Here is a 16,604-nt window from a genome sequence, read left to right as displayed (position 1 = left end):
TTTTCTCAACTCAGTCCTCGGGACACACCTTGCAAGTCAGGTTTTCAGGATACCCATAATGAATATGCATAAGAGATTTGCATGCAAAATTATCTCATGCATATTCATTGTGGATGTACTGAATACCTGGCTGGTAGGTGTATTCCAGGGACTGGATTTAGAACCCCTGGTTTAATGTGATGAGCTTCAATCTGAGCCATCATAAACACAACTGTATGATATATCTCAATTAATCTTCTGAGTCACAATCCATAAACAGATTTAAAAGGGTAAAGGGCCATGGATTTGATATACCGCCTTCCTATAGTATAATCAAAGTAGTTTATATGTATTATATGCAACTAATAAAAAAGGCCCGTTTCAGGCACAAATGAAACGGACGCTAGCAAGGTTTTCCTTGGAGTGTGTATGTTTGAGAGAGTGACTGTGTGAGAGAGAGAGAGAGTGAATTTGCGAGTGTGTGTGTGTGACAGAGTGAGTGAGACTGTGTGCGAGTGTGTGTCTGTGAGAGAGAGTGTGTGTGCCTGGGGTCACCCCTTCCTCCGTGTTCCAGGGTCGTACCCCCCCCTCCCTCCGAGTTCCAGGGTAGTCCCTCCTTTTTTTAAAATTTTTTTAGTTTTTGTACAGGTGGTGCGTTCCCCCCTCCTCCCCTCCTCCGAATTCCAGACCCCCATCCCTCCCCCGTTTCCAGACCCCCTCCCTCCAAATTCCAGGACCCCCCTCCCTCCCTCCGATTTGCAGAGCCCACCTCCCTGCCTTCCTCCCTCCGATTTGCAGACCCCCCCCTCGGATTTCCTGACCCCTGGACCCCCCTGTCGCGATCCTCTCGAGCCCCCCCTTCCCACCGCCAAATCTCCCCCGCCGCCGTCGCGTACCTGTGCTGGCGGGGGACCCCAACCCCCGCCAGCCGAAATCTCCTCTTCTCAGCCGCGCGGTGTGGACGAATGACGTGATCAAGTTTGAATCAGTTTGTGCTCGTGCGTCTGATGTCTGACGCACGCACACAAACAGATTCCAACTTGATCACGTCCCCTGGGTTTTCAGCGTAATGCGTCCAGTGACGTCAGCTGGGGATTCGGAGCTCAAAGTTACGGACACAGGCAGCCAGGCTCATAGAACGTTGGAGGTGAGTATTATTATATAGGATTACATTCTCTGTCCCTAGTGGGCTCACAAAGTTTTTGCACCTGGGTCAATGAAGAGTTAAATGACTTGCCCAGGGTCATAAGGAGCCACAATGGGAATTTAACTTGGTTCCACAGGTTCTCAGCCCACTGCGTTAACCATTAGGCTACTCCTCCATGTAGAAGAGAAGTTGTCCACTGACCACTCCTCCACTCCAGATCTCATAGCCAGAACTATATGAAAGTTGAATGTACCACCTCTATGTAGCTGGTTTGAATCACATTGCTGATTATAATGAAAAGTAGTACATTCTTTTCCAAACTCTGTTTGTTACTAATCTTTATTGCACATGGCTTAAATGCCTATTCCCATTTTCAACTCATAGACAAGACAAATACTTACCCAGTTGTTAGGTGGAGTTGCTTGGCCATCTTTAAATGAACAATCCTGCCAGATGTAGTAATCCGTGTATTTCCCAGTTCGATTCCGGCTTAACTGAAACCAATTGTGTTTATCACTTGTATGGTTAGGTATTAAATCCATCACCAGTTTTAAACCTTGTAAAGCAAAGACAACAGATTATAAAGAAGGCTGTAAAAAAAAAACCCTAGTTTTATCTGTATATCTTGAAATTTAGGCTAAAGCTAAATAGTTTCCTACCCTACTTTCATTGCATCTTTCTATCCCTGGGTGAAATTTTTTGCTCAGAGAGAGCTGGGAGAGAATTCTCTTCCAAGATTTCACCATTTAAAGCATTCCAAAGAAGTAGATATTGTCCATACCAAGAGTATGTTTTTTCTCTCCAAGGCTCAACCCTGAGTTCTGCACAATAGGGCTGTCACTAACAGGCTTATTTTCGAAAGTGATTGCCGGCCATTTCCCGACATAAATCGGGAGATGGCCGGCGATCTCTCAAAAGCGGCGAAATCGGTATAATCGAAAGCGGCTTTTTTGACAGTATCGCCGCTTTCCCGTCGCCTCGCCAGTGAAAGTTCAAGGGGGCATGTCGGTGGCGTAGCGAAGGCAGGACATGGGCGGGCATGGGCATGGCTACCAGATGGCCGGCTTTCGCGGTTAATGGAAAAAAAAAGCGGCGTTAAGCAGTATTTCACCAGGTTTACTTGGTCCTTTTTCATGACCAAGCCTCAAAAAGGTGCCCCAACTGACCAGATAACCACTGGAGGGAATGGGGGATGACCTCCCGGTACTCCCCCAGTGGTCACCAACCCCCTCTCACACTAAAAAAAAAATACAAATCAAAATCTTTTTTTTTACCAGCCTGTATGCAGCCTCAAATGTCATACCCAGCTCCCTGACAGCAGTATGCAGGTCCCTGGAGCAGTTTTTAATGGGTGCAGTGCACTTCAGGCAAGCAGACCAAGGTCCATCCCCCCCCCCTACCTGTTACATTTGTGGTGGTAAATGTTAAGCCTTCCAAACCCCCCCCCCCAAAAAAAATCCCACTCTACCCACATGTAGGTGCCCCCTTCACCCATAAGGGCTATGGTAATGGTGTAGAGTTGTGTGGAGTGGGTTTGGTGGGATTTGGGGGGCTCAGCACCAAGGTAAGGGAGCTATGCACCTGGGAGCTTTTTTGGTATTTTAAAAATATTTTTAGAAATGCCCCCTAGGGTGCCCGGTTGGTGTCCTGGCATGTGAGGGGGGCCAGTGCACTACAAATGCTGGCTCCTCCCATGACTAAATGCCTTGGATTTCGCCGGGTTTGAGATGGCCGGCATTTTTTTCCATTATCGCTGAAAACAAAACCGGCGATCTCAAACCCGGCAAACTCTGGCATTTGGCTGGGCTAAACCGTATTATCGAAAAAAAGATGGCCGGCCATCTTTTTCGATAATACGGTTCCGGCCAGCTGTTGCGCTGCCGCCAAAATACATCGCCGGCGATCTATTTCGCCAGCGACATTCGATTATGCCCCTCCACATCACTGAACAAGTCCCAAAAGGCAGTGAAACACTTATTTTCGAAAGGAGAAAAACACCCATGTTTGGGAGATGGGTGTCCATTTCCCGTGGGCGGCCAAATCGGTACAATCGAAATCCGATTTTGGTCTTCAACTGCACTCTGTCGCGGGAACGAATAAAGTTGACGGGGGCATGTCAGAGGCGTGGTGAAGGCGGGACTGGGGCATGGCTATCGGCCGAGCAGAGATGGGCGCGCTTGGCCGATAATGGAAAAAAGAAAGGCGTTTTTAGTGAGAATTTAGGACACTTTTTTTGGACCCTTTTTTCTCATGAACAGGTCCCAAAAAAGTGCCCTAAATGACCAGATGACCACCGGAGGGAATCGGGAATCATCTCCCCTGACTCCCCCAGTGGTCACTAACCCCCTCCCACCAAAAAAACCCCACTTGCAAAAACCTTATTTCCCAGCCTTTATGCCACCCTCAAATTCCGTACCCACCTCCATGACAGCAGAATGTGTTCGATCCTCTCACAGCCTTTCCCTGGGTCAGATGTGGCTCTCGGGTGCACTGCAGGGTCACATCAGCATTGCATTGTGGTGGGTGTAGGGTATTGGGCTCCGTGATTTCACTAGCTTGTGTTACACTCTCACGATGTTGGTAGTTGGTAGGCTCTTCTCCCATGGTGCTTTTCCCTCTGCTTACTGGGTCAGAGTGTGCCCTGTTTTGTTTCCGGTAGTCCACGAGGTAGTGGCCATTTTTGTAAGTCCATTTTAGATCCCTTTCGTGTGTTAGCCATGTTACACTATGGTGTTGAGTTGTGGGGAGTGGGTTTTGGGGGGGGATTTGGGGTTCTCAGCACCCAAGGTAAAGGAGCTATGCACCTGGGAGGTAATGTAATGTTTTTTCCTATTTTTTTAAAAGTGCCCCCTAGGGTGCCCGGTTGGTGTCCTGGCATGTGAGGGGGACCAGTGCACTACGAATCCTGGCCCCTCCCACGACCCAAAGCCTTGGATTTGGTCATTTTTGAGCTGGGACACTTCGGTTTCGATTATCGCTGAAAAACAAAAACGCCCAGCTCAAACAAACGCCCACATTTCAAAAATGCCCACATCCAATGCATTTGCCTGGCACAAACCGTATTTTCGAAACTAAAGATAAACGTCCACCTTTTTCGAAAATACGATTCGGCCCACCCCTTCATGACCCGTTCTCGGAGATGGACATTCTTACACATGGGCATTTGCATTCGATTATGCCCCTCTATGTATACATTTTAAGATTTCTGATTTATTGTTTTCCTTGAACATGTTTACTTAAGTTCTCACTCCTGCCTACCTTTATCATGTATGGCAGCCAGCAAATTTTCAAAGTCTGCCATGCTTCCAAAACTGGGATCAATACTTTTATAGTCTTCAACAGCATAATGGTAATCTTTAATCGAAGACTTGAAGAATGGAGCAATCCAAATAGTTTTTATATTTAGATACACGATATGATCCAGTTTTTCTTGAATACCTATTGGAAATAAAAACTTCTTAGCAAGAGAAAAATAACATATATAAAAAGAAGATACTGATAAATGCTATAAGCGCTAAATAAACTTACGTAATTTTGAACACAAATTACAAGAATATTATAATGCCTCTGTATTGCTCCATGATGTGACCCTCACCTTCAGTATTGTGTTCAATTCTAGTCACCGTATCTCAAAAAAATATGGCGGAATTAGAAAAGGTTCAAAGAAGAGTGACCAAAATGATAAAAGGGATGGAACGCCTCTCCTTTAAGGAAAGTCTGAAGAGGTTAGGGTTCTTCAGCTTGGAAAAGAGACGGCTGAGGAGGGATATGATTGAGATCTACAAATTCCTGAGTGGTGTAGAACGGGTAAAAGTAAATCAATTTTTCACTCTTTCGAAAGGTACAAAGACTAGGGGACACTGAATGAAATTACATGGAAATACTTTTAAAATAAATAGGAGGAAATATTTTTTCGCTCAAAGAATAGTTAAGTTCTGGAACTTGTTGCCAGAAGATGTGGAAACCGTGGTTAGAGTATCTGGGTTTAAAAAAAAAGGTTTGGACAAGTTCTTGGAGGAAAAGTCCATAGTCTGCTATTGAGATAGACATAGGGGAAGCCACTGCTTGCCCTGGGATTGGTAACATGGAATGTTGCTACTATTTGGGTTTCTGCCAGGCACTTGTCATCTGGATTGGCCACTGTTGGAAGCAGGAAACTGGGCTAGATAGACCATTGGTCTGATCCAATATGGTTGTTCTTATGTACATTAGGAAAATTGGGTTTAAAAAATATGAAGACATTTTGTGAATAACCCAATTTTCTATATCTTGCCATTGAGACTTGTTACTATCTAATAAACTCTACCAACGGGTGAATCTACCACTAAGGGTGGGGTAAGAAAAGCAGGCAGGAAGAGGAGACAGGGAAGAACAGAAGGAAACAAGAGAACAGAAAGAAAAGGAAGACAAAGTCTTTCAGTGTCCACTCTGAAGGAGAGAGATAGAAGGGAGCAAGAAAACAAATGAAACTGAAATACTTTCAGGACTGGAGAATGAGCATTAGAGACATAGGGGCATTTTTATTAAGCTACAGTAAACAGTGACCTCAGCACACCCTTTCATGGATCTCCTCCTTATGCTAAGCCCATTTTTACTGCAGTAAGAAAAAGGTTGATTTTCCTATTTTTTTAAATTAAAAGCCATGCACTAATTTCATACAACGGAATCTTAGCAGAGATTGGGTGGTGACACCAGTAATTGGGAAGCAAAACTGGTGCTGGACAGACTTCTACGGTCTACACCCTGATTGTTCGTGTTTCCTGGAGATTCCGTCCTTGGGAGAAAATCGGAAAACAGTCTTCAGGATTCTTGTTCAATTAAAGGAGGATGACTTAATTCCTCCAGTTTCATGTTTTGGAGGATGAGTTTATTCCCTCCGGGAGGATGAGTTTGTTCTCTTCAGTTATGTCTCAGTGGAGGATGAGTTTATGCCCTCCAGGAGGATGTTTCATTCCCTCCATTCTGAGTTAATGCCCTTTGTTGTAGGGCCAACCTATCTCTCTGACTGGGAGAACCACTGCAAGGTTGTGCTGGACCATATTGCACCTACCCATCTCAAGACTTCCCACATCCACAACTCTACACCCTGGTTCTCGGCTGATCTCAGAGCCTTAAAAACAGAGACTAGACGTCTGGAAAGAGCCTGGCATAAGCGGAAGTCGGATGTTGCGTTAGGTGCTTGGAAAGGCAGTCACCGCAGGTATAAGTATGCCATCCGTCAAGCAAAGCGAAAGTACTTTTCCGCTATGCTACAGTCTGCTGGCCGGGACATCACAAAGATATATCAGCTGATAAACTCTTTCCTTGATACCCGTACTCTAGAATTCTCCAGTGCTGATCTTCCTTCTGCTTCCCAACTTGCAATTTATTTCAATGAGAAAATACTGACCCTATAGTCTTCAACTGTGAGCTGCCTCTCTGATGTGGACGACTTCCTGGAATCTTTGACTATGCCAACGGGTGTCTGCCCGGCAGATCACATTTAGACCAAATTCACCTGCTTATCACTTGACAAGGTAACTGCTGCTTTACTTAAGTTCTCCAACAAACCCTGTAGATTGGATGTTTGTCCGACTCATCTCCTGAAAGCTGCACCGAAGTGTTTTGTTGAAGATCTGACTACTTACCTCAACTTCATGTTAAGTGCTGGATCTTTCCCGCCAGGCCATGGTAATATCCTTCTCACCCCTGTTCCGAAGAATCTAAAGATTAAACCAGACGTCGTCTCTATCGCCCAGTGGCTTCGATTCCCCTTGTTACCAAGTTAATGGACAGTATGGTCAACGTCCAGCTCAACGACTTCCTGACTGCCTTCGATATCCTACACCCCTCTCAGTCTGGTTTCCGAGCTCAATATAGCACCAAGACTGTCCTGGTCACCCTCTTATCTAACTTTAAGCAAGAGCTATCCATTGGTCGGAAAGTTTTACTGCTTCAGTTTGACATGTCTAGTGCCTTCGATATGGTGGACCATGAAATCTTGCTTCATCTGCTGGACTCTTTTGGTATAGGAGGTCCTGTCTTACACTGGTTCGCGGGCTAACAACAAGAACTTACCAGGTCTCAGTGAACTCGATTACTTCTGATCCGTGGAAGGCCTCCTGTGGGGTTCCGCAGGGCTCCCCACTTTCACCAGTCTTATTCAATATTATGTTGATGCCTTTAGCTGCTGCTCTCGCAAAACTGGACCTTAACCCTTTCATCTATGCCGACGATATTACAGTCTACATTCCCTTTCGCACCACCGTGTCAGAAATTGTTCACCTCATTGATGCCTGCTTCTCCACCTTAGAACATTGGGCTCAGGTCTTCCGTTTCAAATTAAACAAGGACAAAACACAGTGTCTCATCCTCTCGTCCATCCACACTCCAGTAACTGACACGGTGCTCCCAGTATTGGGCTCTGTCCTTCCGATTGCCACAAGCCTGCGGCTTTTAGGAGTGCAACTGGACACACACCTCCAGCTGGACAATCATGTGCACTTGGTCACCAAAAAAATGTTTCACGCCATGTGGAGGCTTTGGCATATCAGATACTTCCTTCCTAGAGATTTGTTCCACACACTTGTCCACTGGCTTGTCCTCTCCCACTTGGACTATTGCAGTGGAATTTACGCGGGCTGCCAGGCCTCTCTGTTGAAAAAGTTCCAAACAGTTCAGAACACTGCTGCGAGACTCATCCTGAGACAGCGACGCTTTGCACATGCCGAACCCTTACGGTTCAAGTTACACTGGCTGCCTGTTCAGGAGCGTATTGCCTTTAAACTCTGCTCCTTGACCCATAAAATTATCTATGGGTTTGCCCCGGAGTATATGCACCCCTTGATCGACCTCCCGCCCAGGAATGCCAACCCTGCTGCTCGTTCCTTCCTCCACCTTCACTTCCCAAACTGTAAGGGTGTCAAGTACAAGAGGATCTTCGCCTCGTCTTTTCGCTATTGGAGTCCTAAGCACTGGAATGCTCTCCCGCAACACCTTAAAACTCAAGTGGGCCACGCCCTCTTTAAGAAGTTGTTGAAGACCTACTTCTTTGCCAAGACCTACTCCTCACTTTATACTGCTGCTTGATGCACCCTCCCTGGCTCCTACCCTGCTAGTTCACCGTTAGATGCTTCTCCCCCTGCATACTCCTTGTATATTCTTCTAAGTTTTCCTATTCTGTATTTTATTTAATGTTTGTAAGCCACATTGTGCCTGCATGAGTGGGAAAATGTGGGATATAAGTGAACAATAAATAAATAAAATAAATAAATTGTAATTGAATAGATATGGAAAGTTCAAGAATAGTGCTGGGCAGACTTTAATGGTCTGTGCCCTGAGAAATGGGACTTGATATACCACCTTTCTGTGTTTTTTCAACTACAATATATATAGGTACTTATTTGTACCTGGGGGTTAAGTGACTTGCCCAGAGTCACAAGGAGCTGCAATGGGAATTGAACCCAGTTCCCCAGGATCGAGGAGGAGGAGGAGGAGACATTAAGTAAATTGGTGAGGCAAAGCTTCCCTTGACTGAACCATGCTAACTCTGTCCCATTAAACCATGTTTGTCTATGTGTTCTGTAATTTTATTCTTTATAATAGTTTCTACTATTCTGCCCGGCACTGAAGTCAGGCTTACTGATCTGTCATTTCCCAGATCACCCCGGAACCCTTTTAAAAAATCGGCGTTACATTGGCCACCCTCCAATCTTCTCCTCCTCCAATCTTCAGGTACTACGGACAATTTTAATGAGATGTTACAGATCACTAACAAACAGATCAGCAATTTCATGCTTAAGTTCCTTCAGTACTCTTGGATGAATGCCATCTGGTCCAGGTGATTTATCACTCTTTTACTTGTCATTCAGTACGTCTTCCAGGTTCACCGAGATTTCTTTCAGTTCCTCTGCATCATCACCCTTGAAAACCATTTCCAGTACAGGTAGATCTCTTACATCTTCTTCCGTAAAGATCAAAGCAAAGAATTCATTCAATCTCTCTGCTATGGCATTGTCCTCCCTGAGTGCCCCTTTTGCTCCTTCGTGATCTAATGGTCCCACAGATTCCCTCACAGGCTTTCTGCTTCTGATGTAGCTGAGAAAGGTGTTACTATGAGTTTTTGTCTCAGTGCAAGTTTTTCTTCATATTCTCTTTTAGCCTTCTTGATCAATGCTTTGCATCTAGCTTGACACTGCTTATGTTGCTTCTTATTTTCTTCATTTGTATCTTTTTTTCCATTCTTTTAAGGATGCTGTTTTGGCTCTAATAACCTCTTTCCCTTCACCTTTTAACGAAGCTGGCTGTTGTTTGCTCTTCTTTCCACCTTTATTAATACATGGAATATATCTGGTCTGGGCTTCCATGATGGTATTTTTAAACAACATCCATGCCCGACTTAGTCCTAACCTTTGCTGCCAACCCTTTCAGCTTCTTTTTAACCATTTTCTTCATTTTGTCATAGTCACCCTTTCGAAAATTAAATGCTGCTACAGTAGATTTCCTTAGTAACTTCACTCCAGATATCGGCTCAAATTTGATCATAGTAGATGACGGCAGACAAAGACCTGCACGGTCTATCCAGTCTGCCCAACAAGACAACTCATGTGTGCTACTTTTTGTGTATACCCTACTTTGATTTGTACCTATGCTCTTCAGGGCACAGACCGTATAAGTCTGCCCAGCACTATCCCCGCCTCCCAACCACCAGCCCCGCCTCCCAACCACTGGCTCTGGCACAGACCGTATAAGTCTGCCCAGCACTATCCCCGCCTCCTACCACCGGCTCTGGCACAGACCGTATAAGTCTGCCCAGCACTATCCCCGCCTCCCACCACCGGCTCTGGCACAGACCGTATAAGTCTGCCCAGCACTATCCCTGCCTCCCAACCTCCAGTCCTGCCTCCCACCACTGGCTCTGGCACAGACTGTATAAGTCTGCCCCACACTATCCCCGCCTCCCAACCTCCAGCCCTGCCTCCCACTACCGGCTCTGCTATCCAATCTCGGTTAAGCTCCTGAGGATCACTGTTTCCCAGTGGATCCAACACCATTACCTAATTCCCTGCATTCCACTAAGGACTAGATCTAAAATAGCTCCCCTTCTTGTCTGTTTTTGGACCAGCTGCTCCAAGAAGCAGTCATTTATTACATCTAAGAATTTTACTACCCTAGCATTCCCTGGTGTAGCATTTATCCAGTCAATACTGGAGAAATATTTTTTCACTCAATGAATAGTTGAGCTCTGCAACTTGTTTCAAAAGGATGTGAAAAGCTGTTTAGTGGTTTACAAAAAGTCCATAAACTGCTATTAAGGTAGACACAGGGACAGTCACTATTTATCCCTGGAGTCAATAGCATGGAATCTTGCTACTCTTTGGGATTCTGCCAGGTACTTGCGACTTGGATTGCCCACTGTTGGAAGCAGGATGTTAGGCTAGGTGGACCTTCTGTCTGACCCAATACAGCAATTCTTATGTTCTCATCTTTCCTCCACGTCTAAGAATGCCTCACTGCAGAAAAGGTGATAGCGAAATGTGATCCAAGTTGGGAACTGCATAATATATTGTTGGAGCAAATACATGAACACAATGTTTGATACTTTTACTATGACAGTTAATTTTGTAAAGCCTTTCAAATCTGACAAAGCTTATGACACTACATAAGATCGCATGGCCATGTTTATGAGCACTTAAAGTTGTTTGTTTTATTTATTACTAGTAAGAGAGGCCCGTTTCTGCAGCAAATGAAACGGGCGCTAGCAAGGTTTTCCTCCCCAACACCCCCCTTCTCCCTCCCTCCCTACCGACCCCTTCGTCGTTCTGACGCCATTGCTCCGCACCTCCTGAATGCACCGTACGCCATTGCTCCGCCCTCGGTGTGTGACGCCATTGCTCCGCCCTCGACGTCATCATGTTTGATGCGAGGGCGGGGCCTCGAGACGGCAATTTCGGTGGCTTCACCACCACGAACCCTTCGAACCCGTTTTGATGACGGAAGTGACGTCAGTGTCCTCAGAACGTTGAGGGTGAGTTTTATTATATAAGATTATTATAACTATGTGGGGAAGAAGTAGTATCAGTTTGTGATTATTTTCTTTATTGTTAATCATAATTACTATGAAAATACACTGTAAGATATATTTTATTTTGTCATGTGTGGTTTGTTACCATATGAATATTATTGTAAACTGCTTTGCAGCCTTCAAGGAAAGGTAATATAAAAATGGGACATAAATAGCATTTATTCACTTCACTTAGTGAAACAGATTGATTTCCATATTGTCTGTCAGAATTCAGCTCTGAGCAGTGAAGTAGATAAATTAATACTTTTGAAATCAGAAGTCATCAAAGCTGACTTCTCCAGACTGGGATCGGAGAAGGTAGGGTTACCAGTAGGAGGGTATTATCGGGAGGTGTGATGTGAGAAGCTAGTGGCTTCCCCTTTTAGATATGGCAAGCACTGGAGTCAAAAAGAGCGCCCAGGGGCTGGAGAATCTCCCCTGCACATAATTTATTTATTATTATGAAAGCAGGTATGGTGCTGGGTCAGATTTAGGTGCGCGGTACCAGAAAATCTTTTAATTGAAAAGTCTAAACATCTCATTCAAAGTTAGGAACCTAGACCTTTTGAAAATCAGATAACATTTGTTTGCATGGTCCATGACTCATTAATGGTCTGACATATTAACAGGTACAATTGCTTGGGAGATTGTACCTCCTATCAAAACCTGAAAGTTGCTTAAGAGTTTTCACAGGAAAGTTGTACATTAGGAGTCACCACTGGGGAAAAGAATTTAGTTATCATCATGGATTATAGGGTGAAATCTTCTGCTCAGTGTTTAGCAGCAGACAAAAAAAAAAAAAAAAAGCAAACAATGTCAAGAATTATTAGGACAAGCATAGAGAATAAAACAAAACATATAATGCCTTTGTATCGCTCCATTTTGTATCCTCACCTTGAGCGTTGTGTGCAATTCTGATTGATGCATCTCATAAAAAATGTAGTGGAAATAGGAAAAGTACAAAGAAGGGTGGCCAAAATGATTACGTTAAAAGGAAAGACCACATAACTCTGCTACTCTTTAGTTTGCATTGGCTTCCTAATAAGTATCGCATTCCGTTCAAAATTCTTATCCTTGCTCGTAAGGCTTATTACACTGGTGACCCCGCCTACCTCTCAGCTTTAATTACTTCTTACACTCCCTCACGTAACCTTTGTTCATTAGCTGATAACTGGTTAGTTTTACCCAGCCCTAAACAAATCCATTACGAATCAACCTGTTACTCTGCTTTCTTTTCTCTAGTCCCTATGGTTTGGAACAATCTACCAAGCCACGTCCATCACGAAGAACCATTTCTCAAGTCATTTCTCAAAACTTATTTCTATCAATAGGTCTTTGGCTAAAATTCTCATCTGCTGAGAGTTGGCCATTGGAGTACAGCAACTAAATTACTATTCTGTGTTCTTGGTATGAATGTTTTATTCTGCCCTATTTATCTCTCTATATAAAAGGCAAAACCAACGTTCTATGAAGCCTCCAGCCGGAAGTGTGAAGGGGGCAAGATATCCGGTTTCCCTATGAGTGTCTGCCCCGCCCTCTCTGTAACACAGTCAGTGAAGGAAAACAGCAGAGCACGAAATCAAATCGCTGGCTCTGTAACAGTGAAGGACTCAGAGGGGGGAGAGGAGAGAGGCCAGGGACACACACACTCCCACATGCACACAGAAGAAAACATTGCTAGCCCCCGTTTCATTTGCATCAGAAACAGGGCTTTTTTACTAGTGTTTAAATAATTTTTATTGAACAAAACAAAAAATCAGAAAACAAACTGTACACTACCAATAATAGGTCAAATAAGCAGCATCAAATCGATTCTGTCCTATTTATTAATAGAGTTCTTTTTCTTTGTTTTTATGTATTGATTTGTTATACACCGCATAGATCCTTATATCCTTAAAATATGCAATATATCAAGTTTTATTAAACATAAACATACGAGAGCCATTCGATTCCCTTAATCATTTTGGCCACCCTTCTCTGTACTATTCTTATTTTCCACAACATTTTTTATGAGATGCATCAATCAGAATTGCAAACAATGCTCAAGGTGAGGATACAAAATGGAGAGATACAAAGGCATTATATGTTTTGTTTTATTCTCTATTCTTGTCCTAATAATTCTTGACTCAATATTCAATTTAAATGCATTTCCCCCTCATTTCTTTGTCAATACCTCAATCCACTGATTTTATCAAGACTAATTTCATAAGCATCAAGAGGATTTGTATATCTCAGTAAGACTATCATAATTGGTCTCCCTTTGCTTATATCAATCCTAAACTTGCCTGATCAACATTAAAGTTTGAAATTTGAAGGTATCAGATTGGAAACCACTTGCAAATTTGAACGTTTTCCTATTGTGGTACAATCATCATGGAGTAACAATAACCCAACAGATATAGTAAAAGTAGTAAATGGACATTTTATCACTAATAATGTTTAAGATTTTGATTGCTGTTGTGTCTCAAAAATGGTTAATGTAGTTAACATACCAGCAGTAAATCACAAAATAAAAACATCTGTATCACAAAGGGTGGCTACAAAATTAGTAAGCGGTCTGCAACACAAAAAATACAGGGGCAGGTTTATGAACCTCAATATGTATATGCTGGAAGAGAGGAGATATGATTGACATTTAAATATCTCAAGGGCATTAATGTACAGGAAGTGAGCCTTTTTCAACTGAAGGAAAACTCTGGGCATACAATGAATATAAGAGGGAATAGGCTTAGGAGTAACCTAAGAAAGTAGTATTTCATGGAAAAGGTGGTGGAAGCATGGAATGGCCTCCCGGTGGAGGCTGTGGAGTCGAGGACTGTGTCAGAATTTAAAAATGCATGGGATAAGCACATGGGATCGCTTAGGAAGAGGCAGAGTTAGGGGTTACACAGGATGGGCAGACTGGATGGGCCATTTGGCCTTTATCTGCCATCATCTTTCTATGTTTCTAAAGCAAGGCAGACACAGGAACCAGACAACAGAAATAATGATACAGAAGACATAAGTAACAGACAAGGTAAACGGCAGTGGCTAAACTTATCGGCTGACTCAAATACATAGCCAGCTCTATAACAAAAATAGCAACCAAAATTATGGTTTAATACTATAGTAATAGACAAACACATACAAGAACTACAGAGAAGGCATGAGTGGTGGGACAACCAAACGAGAGCTGATAAACTGACCCCCAGAACACAAGCCAGCCAAGGACTCTCAAGAAAAAAATATTTGGGAGAAGAACCAAGTCTTTAATGTCATTTTAAATTTCAAACATCAGGGATAGAGTCTAAGGTCTCTGGGGGGGGGGGGGGGGGGGGGGGAGGGGGTTGTTCCATGAGGCAGAGGCCTGGTAACCAAAAGCCAGCTTCCTAAAACGTATATTGGTGGAGGTTGGGCAGGAGCATGAGACTATTACTTTGCACAGGCCTTAGGGAATAGCAGGGAGTATAAGAAATCAGAAACCTTGCTAAATATCTGGGAGCAATATAAATGGTCTGATGAGGCAACAGCAAGATTTGAAACTGCACCCGCGATACAATGGCCAGCAAACAATAATCTGATATGATTAAGAGGCCATTTTCAGTTACAGGTATGAAAACAGAAATAAAGAAGTTTGGTACCTACCTGGCAGATCACCACTTCCATCACCGTCACTGTCTTTAAAAGATTTTGGATAAACCTGGTATATAGGACTAATCTGCCACCAGCCAAGGCACTTTGGAGACAAGGCTATAATGGCAATTGTAGCGGCCACAATTACTAGAGTAGCTACAATGATGAGCCAGAAAATGATCTCTCTGGTCACTCTGTAACGAGCCTGGCATGAAAACTGGAGCAATACCTCTTTGGGCATCCCCGCATAAGGTTCTAAAACAGTAGAACCTTCTCTCAAGATCACTGGTGCCCGCACACTAATTGCACAAGTTTCCGAGTTCTCAGCTTGCCTGCTGTCATTCTCAGTTTCCAAAGATTCCTCATCTGGAACAAATCCAATATTCTCCAGCCCATTCTTCTGTTTCAGTTCAGTGGCATGGCTTTCGAGTTCTTTGGCCATTTGGGAATGTCCCCTTTTCCGGAAAGTTATTGTTTTTGAAAATATATATCAGAGTAGCAGTCTATAAGTCAGGTTCCCTAAAACAGCAATGTTGCAGTTGCTTGGCTGACTTAAGTAATCTTGCTAGGTCAAAGTACAGTCGGCAAGAGAAAACTAAAGCAGACAGAAACCTTTGCTTCTGCATGAAAAAAGTCTTTTCACAGATCACCTCTACAATGGACCCGTGTGAGAGATTTTCTAAGCCTTGCTTTGCAAATGAAACTAAACATTGCCAATTTAATTATTAATAAAAAGAACAATAGGTCTCCTTCAAAACGCTGAGATTCCTGAGACTAGTGAACACTTCCAAGTCCAGCAGCTTAATCAAAGCCTCTTTGTTTTGAAAATATATTCACTCAGAACAGTTTAAAAATTAAGTTTACAGGATAAAATACAAATATTTTCTCCCACATAAACTATGTTGACAATTTAGTAGCAGGAGAGAAATCTGGATTCTGAAAACTGAGGCTTACATGTTATCTTGCGGTAAGGTTTTGCGGTTACCATGCAATAATTACCAAAATGAATGCGTAGTAACAGCACAACCACTGCATTGAGGTCCTTTTACAAAGCTGCGCAAAAAAAGTGGCCAGTGGTTTCCCATGCAGTAAAACGGCCATGTTTGGTTTTTTTTTTTTGTAATGGCCATGCACTAATTCCTCAATTAGTGCATGGCCATTACCGCCGGAAGCCCTTACTGCCACCTATTTAGAAGAAAGTAAGGGTGCTCCCATGCTACTCCTGCACCAATCGAGTAACATGCAGTAGTGTGCTGGTGCTACCCGATTAGTGCAGGCATACTTACTCTCTGCTCCCAGGCGCGCCTCCTACGGCAAAAAATAAATATTTTTTACCGGAGTAATGTGCTGAAGTCCAAACTACAGCAGGATGCCTCAGCACATCCCGTAGTAGTGCCCTTTTACTGCGAGGTAGGCTCGCATTACGCGAACTGTGCCATAGTAAAAGGGCCCCTAAATGTACTGGGTGTTCAGTTAAAGCAGAGAAAAAAAACTGTCACACACACAAAAATTAAACGCATGCAGAAAGGATGATGCAATTAGCTACACTTATTTAGTTGGAATTAACTGTGTTGTGTTAGCATAAAAAATAGCTACTTCTCTGTTAAATGTAAGGCACAATCCCCAACCAATTCCACATTAACCCAGTATGGCTATTCTTACATTATGTTCTTATGGGTATATTGGAAAAACCTTCAGTAGTACATAAGTAATGCCACACTGGGAAAAGACCAAGGGGCCATCGAGCCCAGCATCCTGTCCACGACAGCGGCCAATCCAGGCCAAGGGCACCTGGCAAGCTTCCCAAACGTACATGTTATTCCT

At 43.5% G+C, this 16,604-nt stretch overlaps 1 protein-coding gene across 1 annotated transcript in view; it reads right to left on the bottom strand.

The window, feature by feature from the left end:
* SLC3A1 (solute carrier family 3 member 1) overlaps positions 1 to 15,391 on the bottom strand; it is a 73,336-nt gene extending 57,945 nt beyond the window's left edge. Inside the window, 3 exon segments of the mRNA XM_030195803.1 lie at positions 1,528 to 1,682; positions 4,385 to 4,564; positions 14,793 to 15,391. Of these exon segments, the coding sequence (XP_030051663.1) occupies positions 1,528 to 1,682; positions 4,385 to 4,564; positions 14,793 to 15,222 (765 nt within the window). The 5' untranslated portion in view covers positions 15,223 to 15,391.
* Positions 15,392 to 16,604: the final 1,213 nt, after the last annotated feature.

Source organism: Microcaecilia unicolor, chromosome 3 (assembly GCF_901765095.1).
Source record: "Microcaecilia unicolor chromosome 3, aMicUni1.1, whole genome shotgun sequence".
Taxonomy (NCBI): domain Eukaryota; kingdom Metazoa; phylum Chordata; class Amphibia; order Gymnophiona; family Siphonopidae; genus Microcaecilia; species Microcaecilia unicolor.
The sequence above is the reverse complement of the archived record's forward strand: the minus strand, read 5'-3'. Positions and strand labels throughout refer to the sequence as shown.